The sequence below is a fragment of the Fukomys damarensis genome, unplaced genomic scaffold (assembly GCF_012274545.1).
Source record: "Fukomys damarensis isolate Sample0158 unplaced genomic scaffold, DMR_v1.0_HiC HiC_scaffold_11, whole genome shotgun sequence".
In the NCBI taxonomy this organism is placed as follows: domain Eukaryota; kingdom Metazoa; phylum Chordata; class Mammalia; order Rodentia; family Bathyergidae; genus Fukomys; species Fukomys damarensis.
The window spans coordinates 1,430,485-1,449,309 of NW_022900923.1; the positions used below are offsets into that span (position 1 = coordinate 1,430,485).

General features: G+C 43.5%; 1 protein-coding gene across 1 annotated transcript in view; it reads left to right on the top strand.

Moving 5' to 3' along the window:
• The window catches only part of Aida (axin interactor, dorsalization associated), a 26,269-nt gene extending 8,758 nt beyond the window's left edge, over positions 1 to 17,511 (top strand). Inside the window, exons 4-11 of the mRNA XM_010642669.2 lie at positions 2,470 to 2,523; positions 2,889 to 2,943; positions 8,662 to 8,725; positions 9,036 to 9,142; positions 12,641 to 12,763; positions 14,831 to 14,953; positions 15,863 to 15,980; positions 16,092 to 17,511. Of these exons, the coding sequence (XP_010640971.1) occupies positions 2,470 to 2,523; positions 2,889 to 2,943; positions 8,662 to 8,725; positions 9,036 to 9,142; positions 12,641 to 12,763; positions 14,831 to 14,953; positions 15,863 to 15,980; positions 16,092 to 16,188 (741 nt within the window). The 3' untranslated portion in view covers positions 16,189 to 17,511. The remainder of the gene's footprint in view (positions 1 to 2,469; positions 2,524 to 2,888; positions 2,944 to 8,661; positions 8,726 to 9,035; positions 9,143 to 12,640; positions 12,764 to 14,830; positions 14,954 to 15,862; positions 15,981 to 16,091) is intronic.
• Positions 17,512 to 18,825: the final 1,314 nt, after the last annotated feature.

An 18,825-nucleotide genomic window follows, 5' to 3' on the forward strand; every position in this document is an offset into this window, starting at 1 on the left:
TTTTTTTTTTTTTTTTTTTTGTTCCGGGGATGGAGCTCGGGACCTGGCACTTGCAAAGCAGGCGGTGGAACCACTGAGCTAAATCCCTAGTCCCTTCAGTTGTATTTTTTTTATTCTTACTATTTCAAAACATTTCTGGTTTAAAATAAACAGATTCTTATTTCATCTCCTCATGATTAGTCACTTAGCTTTCGTTTCAGTTCTCAGTAGTTCTGTCATTATAAAAACTGGGTTCAGTAGCAGCAAAAAGCTGCCAGAAGCTTCCATTCCATTGAGTTCCTGCCTTGGTGTAATAGATTTTCTCATGTAAATTTCTGGACAGAAAAGCACTTCCTGTCTCATGATGCTTAGAAAGTTTTTCCCGGTTTTGAGTCAGATTTGATGGTAATAATCTTGGCACTAGAGGCTTGTGTTAATGTTTTATGGGGTCCCCAGTCTGCCACACCTCATTTTCCCTCTTCCTTTCCCCCAGCTAGACAAGATGACTGGCTGTTTAAATATGAAAAAATTAAGCCTGTATTAAGTGAAACTGTGGTTCTTTTTATATATTTTTAAGTGGATCTTTTTCCTTATATAAATTGGGTACATTTTAGCCAAATTAGCCTTTTAATTGTCATTTTCATTCTCTCTTTTCCTTGAACTTTCTTGGAGTCTTCCTAAAATTAACCGTCCTTTACCTTCAGTGCTTAGTGTTAAGGCATGTTAATTGTCAGTACTTCCACTCCTATATGCAACTGCTTCTTAATCAGTTTCTGAACCATCCTACAAAAGGTGAAACTATTTCAGAGCAGGCATTTGATTTTGACATCAGTGAAGTCTACATATATTAAAAGTTATTGCCACAGCTGACTAGAATAGTGTTTCGCTCTTTTTTAATACTGAGCTCGGGTGTGGCCCCTTAAAATAGTTATGAATAATGCCTATTGGTATTTTGCCATAGTTTAGTTCATTTCTGTTAAAAAGTTGTTGCTTCTGCTTAGCTTGAAGAAATGTTTGAATTTAAAATAGTTTACCGGTGACCTCATAGTTATTAATTTGCAACACGTTTATCTTAAATGTTAAAAGAACAAAATCAAATGGATTTTGTAGTAAGGAAGGAAGAGAAGTTTACTGTTTTTAAAGACTAACCCATTCATACATCCCAGAGCAGACATGGTTCTTACTAGGAGAACACAGCAGGTACAGCCCAGTGGCCTTATTGTATGTGTGTGTGTGGAGCTGTGTTGTGTAGGACTGTTGCCCGGGCATGTGACTTAACCTCTCTGTGTTCGGTTTGCACACGTGTAAGTGGTGTTGGACTCACAGGGTTCTAGGGAAGACCACCGAAAGAATGTTTATAAATCACTTAGGAGGGCTGCCACTTTGTAGTCACTCATTGCTATTGTTATTATTATTACTTACAGCTCTTTACTAGCTTGGTCAGAGCTGAGTGGTATACCTAAGCAACAGTGATTTGGGATTGTTCCATCCTGTCTAGTAAAGGCTACTGCTGCTCTCTACACAATAGATGTTTAAGAGGTGAATACATTTATGAGTTTCTTGAACCTTTTTGCAGCAGGATGATGCGCCTCTTTCCTGCCTCAGGTGGCCCCTGTGCTGCTCTCAGCTTGTATGAGTTCAACTTTTTATGTGTTCTGCACGAATGAGGTAGGGCACTGTGTTCTACGCTTGGTTTACTTCACTTGGCATAATCCTCTCCAGTTTTGTCCCGGTGGTGGTGAATGACAGGCTTGCTTTGTATGGCTGAGTAATATTCCACTGTGTGCACAAACTTCAATTTCTTTCTCCATTGATCTGTCGCTGGGGGCCGACTAGGCTGATTCATCTCTAGGCTGTTGTGATAGCAGTCCTGGAGCCCACTGGCTGCATTGCCCGCAGCTCTGGATTAAGCAGGTTGGGGTCAGGATCATATGGGAAGTTCTGTTTTTAATGTTTTGAAGAACCTCCATACCAGTTTTCATAATGACTGTTTTCAGTGCCCTTTAAATCATAGCTAACGCTGTCACAAAGCAGGCTTGATTTAGAATTGGTTGTGGCATGTTAGGTTAGCAGGGAATACCTACTCGCTTTCCTTCATCTCCTTTGCCTCCCTTTTTCTTAAGTCTGCAAGATGATAAAAAGAAACATAATTTAACTAATTTAAGAAAATTATGGATCTCTTTTTTTTTCTTTTTCTTTCTTTTTTTTTGGGGGGGGTGCTGGAGATTGAACCCAGGGGATCACATTTAGGCATGTGCTCTGAAACTGGGCTGTTCTCCTCAACCTTTTAATTTTTAAAATTGGATCTTGCTGTTTTGTAGGTCCCAGGGTGGCCTCAAACAGCCCAAGTGATATTACTGCTCACCCTTCAGGGTGCTGGGACTACAGCCACAAGCTGTCATGGTGCCTGGCTATATCTCTCACCAGTGAAATATTAACTTGATTGTAACAACTGACAATTATAATTTATAGCATTTTTTTTTCTGACAGAAAACCATAGGCAAAATTGCAGCATGCTTAGAATTGCGAAGTGCAGCTTTACAGGTAAGTAGTTTTTCCCCTTTCTAATGCAAGAGAAAGTATCTGACAAGACATATTACGTATTCATGCCAAAAGCAGTGTTGTTTCAGAAGTATTTTATAGCAATAGAAATTTATCAGTTGAGAGTCGAATTATTTAGTTCACATTTTGTAAGCTATAGAAATAAAAGATAGGACTTTAAATTTTTCTATTACTTTTAGCCTGAATGTTCTAAGAATGTAAAAACAAACAAAAACCATTTTGGGACTTTTTATGTTGTTATTTGAACACAAGAAATAGGTTTCATTTTGAATATTTGGTTCTTGCTATTTAAAAAACACATTGAAATCTTTGTAATCAGAGGTATAATATACATATTTTGAATTTAGTCCGCACAGTCCCAAGAAGAATTTAAACTGGAGGACCTGAAGAAGCTGGAACCAAGTAAGTTTTTACATGTTTCCAGTGATATTCCTTTTTTAAAAAAGTACTTTATCTGTTACCAGCATTAACATTCCTTAGCACACATGCTGATCAGATTTATCCCCTTAATATTTAGTCCTCTGTGATCTTTTCCACCCTTTTAAAATTCCTGCAGTATTCATAGTGCCTATTGTTTGGATTGCATCTCCACTGCAGAGTATGTTTGGTTGTACTCCATCTAGATGTCTTCAAGCCTTGCTTAGTCTGGATGGCTTTCATAGGACTTTGAGTACAGGGTCGCGCAGGGACAGTCATTGATCAGCTGAGTGCTGCAGTACAGCTGTTGGGTTGAGCTATAAAATACTTCCTTGCTGTATCGCTTTTTCCCGACTTTAAGACTTTTTGAAGTAAACAGTTCCTTCAAATATTTTGGTGCCTAGGGTCCTGCCAAATAAAGTCAGTTTCCTGGTTCAGATGAATGCCCTCTTCAGAGAAATGTCTGCAATTCAAGTGGAGCAGAATAGAAGGCTCAGTGAATGAAAGTTGAAATACTCCCCTTCCACTGAGACAAGGTTACCCACCTTCTGTTTATGTAAATAGGGGGTAGGAGAGTTTATCCATTTTTAAGTCACCTTTCTAAGTAGTGAATCATACAGTCTTGGCATTTATGATCAGAAAGAGCCTTAGCTGAGGCTCTCATACTTTCTTTGTAGTTGAAGGTCCAATTTCACTCTGACCCTGAGGAGCAGGCAGGCCTGAGTCTCAGGACGCTGGACAGCCCAGCTTCGTCACACTGCTGCAGTCCTTTTGATGTTTCCTTGCCTGGATAGGAGTTAAAAGACAGCATTTAAGGGTTAAGGAGAATGTTCATAAAAATTTCACAAACTGCCAGTTTCTCTTTCATTTGTAGCAAGTCTGATAAAGACATCTATTGTTGAGGTAGCAGAAATGTAATTGTGATTGCAGGTCCAAGGCAAGAGGGGGCTCTGTGGCTGTACTAAAGGGGTTTTCTGTTACTTGTGTTGGTAGACAGAAGTAACAAACAAAAACACATAGCAGATTTGTTGTGATTCCCGTGGCTTTTCCACAATTATTAGGTGATTGTGTTTCATCTTTTCAGAATGTTGTCCTCCTGAAAATGGCAAGAATTTTGATGAACTATGTCATTTTAATAGTTTTGGTTACTTTATGTAATCCAGATCATACTTTTTGTGTGTGTGTGGTGCTGGTGATTATACGCATGGCCACAGCATGCTAGGCAAATACTCGACCACTGAACTACTTTGCTGGCCCTACATCATAAACTTTCTGTTCCAAGAGACAAAATTTTATATTCAGAAATGGTTCTCACCTGTGTCCAAAGTATATAGGGATGCCAATCAAATGATATAAAACTTAACACAAATTTTTATTTTTAATGACCATATTTTTAGCTTTTAAAAACTCATTAACAGATTTGGGTAGGATTATTTTTATAACCTCTTTATTGATATGTAATTTTTCTACCATAAAATTCACCAATTTAAAGTGTACATTTCAGTGTTTCTTAGCACACTGACAGTTCCCACCCCCTACCCCACCCCAGTTGATTTCAGGACATTTTCTTCACCTGAAAGGAGCCCTGTGTCCATAGTGGCCACTCCTTTCTCCCCATCCCAGCCCAGCCTTTCCTAGCCCTGGGCAAGCACTGCTTAATTTGCCTGTTGTAGGCATTTCCTGAGAGTGGGATCCTGGATCATCTCTGGGGACTGGCTGTGTTAAAAGATCATTTTGATGAAAGAAAACATTTATGGCATTAAATAAAAGATTACAACTATAGTTAGGGAGTTAGGGTATCTGTCAAATAATGATTGTAAAGAAAAGTATCCCATTCAATTTTTAATGATAAAATTATTATGGTAGGATTTCTTTTTTGTGTGTAGTACCAGGGATCAAACTCGGGACCTTATGCTTGCGAGGCAGATGCGGCACTGCTGAGCTGCATCCCCAGCCCAGGATTTTGGCTTCTTAATTTAATCGCAGTTTCTCACTAGCTCTTGCTGTTTCCGAGTAATACTCCAGCATCACTCAGATGAGCAAAAGCCTCCAGCTGCAGCTCATGGACCTGCGGCCTGGACCCTGCACTGTGTGCATACACGGGGCCGGCCCTGACACAGACCGAGTTGTTATTCCCCACTTGTGCTCCAGAGAGACAATCAATCATGTGTTAGTGGAAGGTGGAAATAAGTCTGTGATCGTCTTGTGTGTGTGATTCTGAGTTCACCCGAGCTGAGCACTGGTTGAGATAATTATCAAGGGTTAGAGCTCTTCTGAAATTGATACTCGGCTATGTTTCGGTTTAAGTGGGCTTAATACAGCTTGTCCTTGGTCAAACCTCTTCTTTTTATTTTTTGAGACAGAGTCTCATTGTGTAGTTTGGGCTGGCCTTGAACTTTTGGTGATTCTCCTGCCTCTGCCTCCCAAGTGCTGGGATTACAGTTGTATACTACCACACTCGTCAGTCAAGCTTCTTCTAAGGAAAATTAATGAATGTAATTTACAATATGTTGGACTTAGCTTGCATACTTTGCAAATCTCTTGAAACTACTGTCTGAAACTTACACTAACACGATGACTGTGAAAGTACTACTTCTTTCTCACGCTTATCTTCCCACCCCACCCTGTGAAATACCCTTCTGTTAGTTTACCTTTCAAGGCTCCACAGAAATCCTTCCTTCCCCTGAAAGTTTTCCCTGCTTTCTCTAGCTGTAACTAAACTCTGTGTTCTCTGCTTATATCTAGAATCGGTCTGCCCTGTTCTTACACTCATGTATTTGTTTCATTCCTCAGATCGGGATGACCGTTGTATATCCCCACAGGCCCACTCGGTGCTTAGTCAGAACGTGGCAAGTTTGTGTTGAGTTGAATAGATGGGAGTGTCTTGGGGAATCTTCTCCCATAATTTGAAAAACAGCCGTAGAGAATGGAGTCAGCTGCCCAATTTGCCTACCACAATAACAAAGCGCGTCAGCCACAAAAGCAGAAGACTTTTTGATGTTAGCGTGTGCGTCATTTTGAGAGTGTGAGCAGCAGGGGAGTGGCAGCCTGCACTCTGAGTGTGCTGCGTGACCCCTCGCAGAGAACCTCATGGGCCATGCAAGTGAGTGTCGGGGGCTGAGCCAGCGGGCACCAGCCCTTGACCAAGCCTCTTTGAGGTCACAAACAGTCTTCTCTTCTCTTCTCATCTCTTCTCTACGTCTTCCTAAACTTTGGTGCTGGAATGGGTGGAAGGAAACCTCTGAGAATTTCAGGCAGAGCCCCGTGTTAAAAGGACATTAGAATCTGTTACTCCTCAGCTGGTGAAAATGGAAGCCCCTCCTGCCTCTTTTTTCTCCTAGAGCAGTTCCTATAAAGTAGACATTGGGTATATCTAACTTGTAAGAACAAAATAAGAGGCTGCTGCTATGCCAGAGCTGACATTTCCTTTTCAAAGATTGATACCTAAGAAAAGAAAATATTGTTTAATTCTTCTATACATATGCAAGATAATTTATATAGTTTCCAATTTTAGAAAATGGATGTTATTTTAGACATATTTTAGAGGGATTTTCCTATTTTATTATTAAAACATGATCATTTCTGCTTTGCATCCGATATGCATGACTTGTGGTCTTTCTGTTACCCTCCTGGTTAGTGCCTTATATGTAGTGCTGTGAAGTGGTATTTACTGAGCCAAGTTAGTTTATTACTAATGACATGCAATGAGTTTAGAAAAGATATTATATGGAATAGGAGGATTTGAGGCAGCTACATAGGGAGCCATGGAGCAAATGAGTTACCATGTGTCAGTGTGGGCTTCCGCTTACGTGGTATTTTCAATGTAAATTCTCTTAGCGGTCTATGAAAGGAGTGGCGTTCCCGTTTCAGAATTGGGGAACCTGAGGTTCAGAATGGTTATGTGGATGTTTGGGGCAGGGTTAGATTTGCACTGCTACTTTCGTCTTCTGCCTCTGTCAGCCATTCCAGTCCTCAAACATGCCCCACTGTTTCCTTCTCAGAGACTTTGCTGCTGTAGACTGTTCTGCTTCACTTAGAGCTATGTGTGGACAATTCTTATCTCTTTTTTGTTGTTGTTGTTGTTGTTTTGTTTTGTTTGTTTATTTGTTTTTGAGACAGGGTCTCTCTATGTAGTCCAGACTGGACTTGAACTCACTATGTAGCCCAGGCTGGCTTTAAATTCCCTGCAATCCTCCTACCTCAGCCTCCCTAATGCTGGGATCACAGGCATGTGCCACCGTGCCTAGCCTTCTTCTCATCCTTAACAGTTTAGTTTTGAAAGGATTATCCTGTCCACCTTGGTGCACCACCCACGGTTCACACTGCTGCATTACGCCACATCCTGCTTGTGTCCTTCATAACACTAATCCCAGTCATATGTTATCTTATTTGTTAGCATATTTATTGTCTGCTCTTCCTAAGTAGGCTGTAAATATATTCAGATGTGAATTCTATTTGGGCGGGCTCTAGGGATTGAACTCAGGACCTTGTGTTTGTGAGGCAGGCAGGTGGATCCACTGAGCTAAATCCCCAGCCAGATGTGAATTCTTGATCACTCTGTTTTTAGTACCTAAAACTTTCTGGTACACTGTGGCACTCAGCATGCATTTGTTAAGAAAGGAAGTCTGAAGGGAGAAAGAGACAATGTGAATGAATGAGAATCTAGACACAAGTTTCCAACTTCCTTCTCACTGGATGAGTTAGTAGACCATATAAAAAAGAAGTCGGATAAAGGTGGGCTTGGTGGTACACACCCATAATTTCTGTATTCTGGGAGGCTGGGGCCGAGACCCAAGGATCACAAATTTGAGCCCAGTCTGGGGCAACTTAGTGAGATACTGTCCCAAAATAAAAAATAGTAATAAAAAAGGGCTGGAGATCAGCTCAGCATGAAAGTCCTGTGTTCATTCTGGTTCTGCTAGAAGGAAAGGAGGGGAAGAAGGTAATTTTGATAAACAAAAGTGACTCCTAATGGAACAAGCCCTACAGTTGCAGCCTCCTGGGGGATGCCAGTATGTCACACCTCTCTCAGCTCAAAGTGCAACGCTCCAGAATTAAAGGCTGAAAAGTTGAGTACAAAATCATGGGAGCCTTTTGGGTTGCCCGTTATTCCGTGAGTTCACCTTGATGTAACTGTGGGTAGTTACTGGAATCCACAAGTGCCTTACATACTTGAAGTGTTTGTCCAGATCGAAGTAGAACTCAGGAATCTCTCTCGGGGCTGGTGTGCCAATTTGGTTATGGAAACGTGGGTCAGCCATAGCCAGGACACAGGAAGTGCTGCCACGTGGTCTGAAGACTTCTCTTGAGGATAGATCCCACTTTGTGTATGTCTACATATACATTTTTATTTGTATGATTATGTGAGATTAGAACCTTGCAGGTACAAACCTTACCAATCTGATGATGTTAAGAGGACATTTACTCCAGACAGAATAAGATGTACCCATATCTCTCTCACAAATGGCACATCTTTGCTCTCAGATTTTAATTAGAATACTGTGGGAAAGAAGTACTCTCTCTGGTACCCCATTTTTGCTAAGACCTTCCATGGACAAATCCACAGTGGCTCTGTAATGATAGGCTGGGAATATAAAAGTGTATTAATGTGCATAGTGAAGACGATTAAAGATTAGCCATTTAAGATAAAATACTAGTTTTTATTCATAGAAGAATTCATATTTCTTTATCTTTTTATTCTAGTCCTAAAGAATATTCTTACATATAATAAAGAATTCCCATTTGATGTTCAGCCTGTCCCATTAAGGTAAAATTTTTTAAAAGCATCCATATGTTACTTTTCACTTTACTATTCTATACCTGTTTTTCGTAGTTTATGTTTTTGTGTGTCAGTGTTGGTGTGATTAATGTGATCGGCATCATCTTGCAATGTGTGATTGGTATCATCAGCATGACCAGTGTCATCAGTAGCAGTGATAGCGACATCAACATTGCCACCAAGATACAGCTTTTTTTTTTAATAATCAGCATCATGCCTTGTGAAATGAGCAGCCGTGAAGCTTCACTAGTACGTGAAATGTTGCAGCTCACTAATTTTCCTGTCCTTTTTCATGTAGAAGAATTTTAGCACCTGGTGAAGAAGAGAATTTGGAATTTGAAGAAGATGAGGAAGAGGGTGGTGCTGGAGCAGGGTCTCCGGATTCCTTTCCTGCTAGAGTTCCGGGTGGGTATCACACAGAGAATATGTTACCTAATCCAGCGCTGGGGCACTTGGAACTTGTTTTGGATTCTCGCGAGTAGGGAAGGAGACCTCTGCAGAGCCTGTGCCAGTCATAAGCAAGTGTCCCTAGTGTAGTGTGCAAGGGTTGGGGTGCTAAACCACCTGTGTATTGAGGCTTGGTGTGTCGCCATCGTACTGGTGGTTCTGAGTTCTCACAGTTGGCAGTGGGAAGGAAACCTCTGGAGAGGGTGGTGCTGTCACCTCTGCAGCTTCTTAGTGTGGGCCAAGGGGACAGGTGCTGAGCAATTCCCTTGTCTTGTGTAGAAGTAAAGCGACCTTTCTTACTTACAGGTCTCGGTGAGCATTGCCCCTCGCTGTAATGAGCCAGGCAGGCATCCTGGGTAGATTTTTCTCTCTCCCAGTTACGCTCTACTTTGTTCTGTTTTTATGCACTGTGTAGTTTTTATTGCTAGTAAACAAGTTCACTTTGGGAAGTACAGCAAGGTGCTGTAAAATTGCCATGCAATTAGACTAGACTGTACACTGTGGCTCAGTGCAGTGTGTGTGTTGTCCAGTATTTTTGTCTAGGTAGTCCACTATTTCTAATACTCCTCGGGGAGGAGCACTTGGAAAGGAAACAGCATAGGTGTGGACAGACAGATAACGGCTCTGCGCCTGACCTCCAGCAGTTGCTGCCTGGGTGACGGCACCTGTGTCTGTATGAAATGAGATGGCAGTGCTGACTCCTGGCTGGCTGTGAGGATTAACAGGGCCACATACACAGCACTCGGAGGGCACTGTCCACAGCCGCTCCCTGCCTTGGCACCTCCCTCATTGGATCACTGGAAACGACAGGTGCTCCTGTTCACAATGTCTCCTCGGTACCAGCCATCATTCCCACTCTGCTCTCTTTGGTCTATGAAGAGAAAGCTGTATTTTTCTTAGTTTTGTCATTATTGTAGGAAATTTCAAGATTGCTGAGGTGATGAAATAAATAAACTGTGACGCTTTCCTAACTCACTGATCTCCACTCCCTTTTCAAACTGTGTAATGCAGTCCATGCAGTTACAGCTGTGTAAATTTCTGTCTGCTTGGTTGTTACTCCCTTGCTATATCTCTATAGCAGACAAGGCCCTTGAAGCAGCTGAGGTGAGTCCTGAGATGCAGAGGGAAGGTCTTTAGCAGCTTGGGTTGCTGAGTTGAAGAGAAACCTCCCGTTGTGAATTAAATCCACTGGTTCTGTACAGTTAAATGTAAGCTGAATTTATATGTTTGTGCTCTGGTACCATATTTTGGTACCTCAATTTAGAGATACAAGAAGCTCACTGAACCTTGTAGTCCCTGAATTTTTTTTTTTTTCCTCCCTCAGAGTAAGAAACAGTACGTGTAGTTTATTTGGCTGTACTTGGTTTGCTATCCAGGGCTGTAAGTGTCACTGAGAAAAAATTTGTAAAATTATACTCATTGAAAGTGACGTCTGGAAGGGAGGGCAGGGGAAGAGAAGAGGATTCAGACGTGTTGGGTACATATACCAGCTCCCCACAGTGAGCGTGACATGTAACACTGATACATTGGTAAACATGGAGAAAAAGAGCAAACATGATGCCAAAATAGCAAGAAGACATTTAACTTTTAACTCAGTCATATAGTAGGAAAAGTTTCTTTGTTACCCTGAGGGAATCCAAGGTTTCAGTGATGACTAAGCTATGTCTGCATTATTGTGTAGTGTGTTTCTAAGATTATGATTTTTTTATTATCTGTATTTTTTATAATTCATTAATTGTAAGTTTTACAAATGTTTTGAAAAGTCAGGTGGGTATAAGCAGGCCTGGTGATGCACACCCATAATCTCATCATGGTGAGGAGCTAAGGCTGAGGATCAGCACGAGTTTGAGGCTGGCCAGGACTGTAGTGAGTTCCAAGCCGGCTGTGGGCCCGTTCCCAGTCAGTTTTCCTGAGGTGCTGCTTACATATGTAAGCGTCATTTCATGTGAAGCTGCTAAGTTCTGACAATCACATACCCTAGCCACTTCTCCTGTTAAGCTAAAGAGATGAGGTATAGTATGTGGCTGTGGTACGACCAAGAGTAGTTTCTTCTCATTTCAAACCAAAAATGAATTACCCAGCCCTTCTTGAAAAGTATAAGAGGTTGTTAGGCTTAGCTTAGCTTCCTTAATATTAGTCTCTTTTTCAAAACTTGTAGTCTTATAAAGCACACAGTGTATTTCTGTTGGATTGATTGGTACCGGGAATCAAACTCCAGACCTTGTGCTTGCCAGGCACCACTGCACTAAATCCCTGGCACATTTCTGATATTTAAGTCAGTTATTACTTGCTTAAGCCAGAAAAAGAAGTTAATGTTTCTAAAGGCAGTCTTGGTAGATTTCATGAATAGAGGACATGAAAACTGAAAACAGGCCGCGGGACCTCTCTGTGGCGGGGCTGTTGTGACAGAGACTACAGGTCATGTGGAAAGCTGTCCGTTCAAGGGTGCACAGTGGCTCCCAGCATACGCTCTCCCTGTGTGGGCAGCCCTTTCTCACCTCAGCTCTCAGCCTGGTTCTGGCTAGCTTACCTTTGCTGGACTCCTGTAAACATTGCTAAGACTGGTCATGGCAGCACTCTCCTGTAATTCCCAGCACTCTGGGAGGCTGAGGCAGGAGGATCACCAGGAGTTCCCCTGGGCTACACAGTGAGTTGAAGGCCAGCCTGAACGACATAGCGAGGCCTTATCTCAAAAAATAACAAAACAAAACAAAAAATTGCCAACAATGTTTTAAATTAAGACTGGATTTAAAATTTAATTGAAGACTTTTTCTGCATCTATTGAAAAGATTATGAAAATTTCTCCTTTGATCTGCTAGTGTGAACTACCTTGATATATTTGCTAACTTAGCCATGTGTTGTGGAAAATAGCCGCTAGTTGATGGGGATTTTCCTGAGTGCATCCTGCAGCAGCCTGGGCGTCACATACAGACTGCTCTGTGGCTTCCTGTCACACCCTCTGTGGCAGGGACTTTTAAGGCTAAGTCAGCCGAGCAGGTATGGAGGAGTGGGCCGTGAGAATACAGTGACCTGGCTAAATACATAAATACCCAACCGCAGCTGCATCCTTTCTGAGCAGCAGCTGAAGGGTGCGCTGCTCTACTTAGGGTACCTACCTGACCATTCCCATCGTTCCCCCCGCAGACTGAGACGGCTCCATGAGTGTAAACTGTGTGTCATGTGGTTGTTGGTAGTTTGAATGACTCGAAGTCCTAACTTGAATTTTCCATGAGTGTGCTTGAATTCATTTCTGCCTTAAAGTGATGAGTTACGGAAGTGCACATGGGTGTGGTATATAAAATACAACTACACATGGAGGTTTGGAGGCCAAAATACATCATGCTTATCTCGTTACTAAGTGAAAGAGCAAGGCCAGATATTTCTGTGCTTGTTAACAATATTTACTCCTGAGATTGTTGGCGGAGCTGACTTTCATTGTGGCTTCTTTGTTGCCAGGTACTTTATTACCCAGGTTGCCGTCAGAGCCAGGCATGACATTGCTCACCATCAGAATTGAGAAAATTGGGCTGAAAGACGCCGGTCAGTGCATCGACCCCTATATTACAGTCAGCGTAAAGGGTAACGGCTCCGTCCTTCTTCCCTCTTTTACCACATTATTTCTGATTTGCCACAGTTTCTTCGAGAGGCGGTCTTGTATCTGTGACAGCTCATTTTAATTCATTCTGCAAAAAGGCAAAATCCTGCAAGAAATCATTGTTCCATCACGATAAACATTTCTGAGAGATTTATTGAAAATGTCTTCCTTTCTGTAATGTATACCCTTGCTTTTGAGATTAACTTTCTGTATAACTTTTCGTTCTTTTACAATTATTGTTATGGCCTTTTCTTTACCATGTATGCTTTATCGGTCCGTCTTTGCAGTGCATCCTGACTACATTCATTGTGGGGAGTCTGTGCAGGTGCATAGCAAGTCTTCATGGTTTTTTTGTCCCCTCCTGTCTTCTTCTTCCCCTCCCACCACCTCTGGTTGTCTTGCTGTTCTCCAGACTGTCTAGGGTGCTGACTAGAGTTCACATTACCCAGGCATGTGCTTTCCCCATGTCCTGTCCTCTTGGCCCTTGTCTCCCTGTCCCGGAGAGGTTTCTGACCCTGGTCCTTCTGGGGTGAGCACTGGGCCTCCAGAGTGTGGTTAGTGGAGACAGGGAGGCAGGCTCAGCTGTAGCACCTGGCCTGCTGTGGCCCCTGGGCGTCCTGGTGACCTGATCCTTCACCAAGCACCATTACCATGGGCAGGAAGTGTGATTCTTGTTGGGATTTGGTTTTCTCTTCTGTCCAGTGTAGCAGCTGAGTTATTCCCTAAAAACATTTTCTTCAGTCTTAAAGAAGGAAACTAGTCGTTAAGTTCTTTTGTTGTTGTTGAACATATGAGGTGTTTTATTTGTAAATCACTAAATAGTTATCGGTTGCCAAGTGAGTAATCTCAGCTGGTCAGGCAGCAAAGGCAGGATGATCACTCGAGCCTAAGAGTGTGAGACTGGCCTAGGAAATATAGTGAGACCTGGTCCTAGAATTAAAAATAACAACAACAGTAACAATAGCAGTACAGTTAAGGATGAAGTCATTCCATTACCTAGAAATAACTGCATAATGCAAGTGAATTCCTTTAATCTGTAGTTTGAGGCAAATTGGAAGGAAAGATCTGGGCTGAAGTTAAATGGAAAGAACTTTTCTCAGTCATAGAAATAAACTCAGACCCACAGGATAAAAAGGAGTTCAGCCACAGAGGAAATAACTGAGAGGACACCGTGACCCAGGGCACTGATGCTGCGGCACTAACTTGTAGCCCTGCCACGCAGGGGATGTGGGATCTGGGAAAGTGTGTGGCTCTGCATTCTTGGTGGCCATTTGTAAGCTGTGTAGCCTGCTCAAAAGTGTGCACTGCAACGTACAGAACTACGCAGTGAGAGTGCAGTAGGTGCTGAGTCGCTGTTACATACGTGCTGAGTTGATACACAGCTTTAAGAGCTGAGATAATCCAGTGTACTAAATTAAGTGCCCTAAGACAGTTCTGTGGGACAGGACATGGACACAGTCATTAAATGAGTCCATGTCGAATTTGATTAACTGGGACTCTTGGGTCTTGGAAGTAAAACCAGACACAGTAGGTTAGTATCTGTCTGGTGTTTCAAGTCAGCTATGCTATAGTAACTATAGCCATGACTTAGATGATGTATATGACATTTTACTTTTTGATGAAAGTAAAAATGGTAGTTGTCATGTCCATTTTTGGTTCTCCGACTTAAATATACCAGGAAAATTCTGATAATTTCAGATGGGTCTTTCCAAGCCATGCACATGATCAAATTGGAAATTAGGGGAAGAGGCCACATTGCAAATTTGTATTGCACACAAAAGCAGTAGTGCCTGTCCTGTAATAGAATGAGCCTCTTACCTGCACAGGCCACACTGCATCTCCCACCAGCTCTGTGCTTGTCTGGCTGTGGCAGGGCCTCCTCCCCCTGCAGAAGGTCTCCCCCCTATTCATTTTCCTCTGCACCAGTGGCCATGTGGAAATCCATGTGCACCGGGGACCTCCTGCCAGCCCTCCCATCCACTGTGTGGTTTCTTTGCACTTTTCAGTGCACATGTGCACACGCTCCTGAGCAGAAGCTTGTTTCTCTCTAGATCTGAACGGCATAGATTTAACGCCTGTGCAAGATACACCGGTGGCTTCAAGAAAGGAAGACACGTATGTTCATTTCAACGTGGACATCGAGCTCCAGAAGCACGTGGAAAAGTTGACCAAAGGTATGTGGTGTGCGTCCGTGGCCCGTGGTGGCTGGCTGGTGTATCCTGGGTCTGTGTGCCCCGTGCCTGGTGGAGCAGTGTCCCTGGGTGTCAGGACACACTGACTTGAGGAAGTCAAATCAGTGAGCGCTTCGTGAAACTGGGAATTGGTGATTGTATGGTCTAGTTTGTTGTATGTTAGCCCTGCAACATAACAAAACATTCTTTGATGGTAAGATTTTATTGTCTTCTAGAACAGAGCAGAAAGTTCTGTCACACTGACAAGCAGGGAGGCCGTGCTCCCCGCAGGTCCCTGAGGTCTGTTGCTAGCCCTATAGCAGCGGTTGGATGTCCTGGGAGGGCAGTGCCATCCCTTGGAGTTCATTGGCAGGAAACTGGGAAAGGACAACACAGGGGTGTATATTCCCACGTTACACTGTTCTCGGAGCAGGGTGCCAGTTCCCACCCACGGCACTATGTGAACAGACTTTATCTCCGTGGAATACTAGAGCAGCTTGAACACCGCAGGAGCCACTGGAGACTGGGGGCATCTCACAGCTCACCCAGCACAGCTAAGCGGATTGAATCTCAGCCTCACAAGTACTGAGTTTCCAGGTGTGTTTGAGGGGAAGAGGAAGAACTAAGCTTCAGTGTGTGAAACTCTTTTAATGCTGTTGTGTCTAGTACACAGTGACCTGTCGTGTCTTCCATGCTCCCCTTTGGTGTCTAACATTTACATACTCTTTTTAGTGACAACGCTTACAGAAGGACCTGACGTAGTCAAGTCAGTCTGCCACACCTGACCGTATTAACACAGGTTACTCTGTCCAGTGTGCCTGCTCCTGTGCTCATGGTGATCAGTGAAAAACACATGGATCCAGGAGAAAGTTCTTCCCACAGTTCACCTGGTCTGTGTATCTCATCCTGCAGGGGCAGCTATCTTCTTTGAATTCAAACACTACAAGCCTAAGAAGAGGTTCACCAGCACCAAGTGCTTCGCTTTCATGGAGATGGACGAGATTAAGCCTGGGCCCATTGTAATAGAGCTGTAAGTGGCGTGCAGGTGGCGCTGCTCCATGTCTACCCCTGGAGTAACCCTGGAGTAGGTAGTAGGTCCGTTACCCAGATATATTAATGCTCTCTCTTGTTGCGGTTACAGCTACAAGAAACCCACTGACTTTAAAAGAAAAAAGTTACAGTTACTGACCAAGAAACCACTTTATCTTCATCTGCATCAAACTTTGCACAAGGACTGATCCTGACCTGAGTAACCTGGAGCTCCTGTGAATCTTACCAGCCGGAAGCAAGCACCATCGCCTTGCGGGATCTTCACTTCCTCAGCAGGGAGTGGGCTGTGCCCACCGAGGTCAGTGAGCTGTGTACAGCTTTCGCAGAGCGGAAGACTCCTTTGGATGAAGGCCTGTTGTAGGTGTCGGACACGCTTTTTTCTGTTAGTTGTGCAATTAAGAATCTGTTTCCTCCATCCCCTCTGCCCTGCTCTGCTTCCTGCAACAGTGCCGTTGTGGAGGTGTGCTCAGCTCCACACCCCATGCAGCAGGAAGGGCCTCTCGGTTTCCTCCTCTGCTCCCTTTTGCCCCCGTGTGCGCTCTGGGCTGGAGTGGGCCTCACTCGGGCAGGTGGGCGGGCTGGTGGCTGGCTGTGTGGAGAGGCCTGCCCAGGGGCCTGGACTCTCTTGGCCCAACAGCTCCCCTCCTAAGAACAGTGTGCCTGGCCTGGAACAGTGTCCCCAGGCGGGACAGTGTCCCCAGGTGGTGGCTGCAGTTTTTTTCCAGATGACCAGATTGTTTTTCTGAAAATGAGCATATTTTAGTCCTGTTGATGTGCTGTTCTGCATCACACTTTTTTTTTTTCTGATGATTTTAGAGTTAGCATTGGAAGCATCTCAGAATAAACACATTTTTAGATGGGTTTACAATGTCTTGTAGGTCATGTCATCTAATAATAATTGAGTCTGACACTAATGCAATAGTGCAGGAGTAACTGCTGTTTTTCTGACAACTGATTGTGAAACCTTAAAACCTGAATACCTTTACTTAGAGTGATGAGTATGCAAAACCGGCAGACTTTCTATTTTTTTAATATAGGTAGATAGGATTGTCTTTTATTTCCTGTTTAGATACATTGGCATTCATCCATGTGAAAACATGCAGATCATTAGCTTATTATAAATTTGATCATTTACATTACTTTTGACTTAATAAGAGGCATAAACAACTTTCATATCACGAGGTGAATATTTGATACACTCGACATTAAGATTTGTGATGGGCTTTCTGTGGGTTGGATGTGGAACCCACATATTTTAATGTTCACATTTTTTTTTTTTTTTTTGGTACCAGAGAGCGAACTCGGGTCCTTGCACTTTTGAGGCAGGCAGTGGTACCACTGAGCTAAATCCCCAGCCCAGTATTCACTGTTTTAAACCAACAGTGCATGAGGGAGTAGTGCCAGCTTCTACTTAGCTGGTGTAATAGCCTAGGTATAGCATTCAGTATGTTTGCTTTTCAGTAAGTGACCACAGTGAAGCTGTGTTAACCCTTGCACTTCAGGAGATCTAGTCTACTTCTGGTTGTCTGTTAGGCCACTCCTGCTTACTAGCTGAATATTAACAGAAACTACGAGCCTAAAAGAATTCTCAGCCAAATTCAGTCCCGTCTTTCAACTTGACTGATAAATTCCAAATACTAAAATTATTCGGTCCACAGTAGGTCTAGGAGATGAAGAATTTGCCTTAATAAATTGCTTTCTTTTCACTCAGTTCTTCAACTTTGGAGTTGTCCGGTTCCCCAGGCTGTGAGCTCCTCGGGGGCGAGGACCCACTTTCTGTGTCGTGTACCCTTCCAAGGTGCTTGGCAACACTCTGTACCCTGTGGAGTCCTGAACATAATCTTTGAAACCTACTATTAAAATGTAGCAGAATGGGTGTGTTGTCCTCCTTGATGTGCGTACCAGAGCGAGCTACCTGGGGCAGCCTGTGTCCTGCCTGTGAACACAGTGTGTGTCAAGTGCTCATGCCTTACAGCGGCAGTGAAGAAGCTGGACTAGAACAGTTGAGCTTGCATTCAGACCCAAATGAAGTGACAAAAGGTGACCATGTCTAGAAGCAGTAGACAGAGTACACCACGTCCCACAAGTGACTGAAATTCACTTTCCAGTGAAGTCAGCCAGGGGACAATAACCATAGCCGCAGTGGAAGTGCTGCTTCCTGAACGAGGCAGTGCAGTAGGGAAACCCAGAAACAGCTGGAGCGGTCGTCTGATACAGGGGCCACCTTCAGAGCTGGGAAGCGGGATGCTCCACCCGGCCGTGCCCCGGTTGCCTGCCCGAGGTGTACTTGGCCCCATGAGTGGCGCAGTCGGTGGAAGTGAGAGGCCAAGATTCCCCTGGCGCAGACCTGCCGGACGGCTACTCAGCATGATCACCTCTGGCCAATGTTCTGCGATGCAGGACGTGAAAGTACCAGTCAGGATGTAGGGCGTGAGTAAAAAAGACCATTCCTGTTTCCTTCCTGCAGTCTTTATTTGTGTGCTCATTAAAATTAGAAGTTTTGTTGACTTTTTGTGTCCCAAAGAGGTTGATAGATGACATTCCAAGATTGTATTCCTGATTTTTGTCTTATTTTGCGGGTTAGAAATGGCAGATGACGTAAGATGTCATCTTTTCTTGACATTAATTAGATGGAGGCATTGTTGAGGGAATTCTTTTCCTGCGAGATTCATTCATTCCTTTGGCACTGAGCTACCCTGACTTGAGAGGTTGCATCTCTCTGAGTACTGTGGCAGGTGCATGATGGTGCGCTGCGTGGCCGGGACAGGCCAGGCTCTGGGCTCCAGGATGCCATCCGTAGCAGTAAGCAAAAGCTGAGCCTTTTA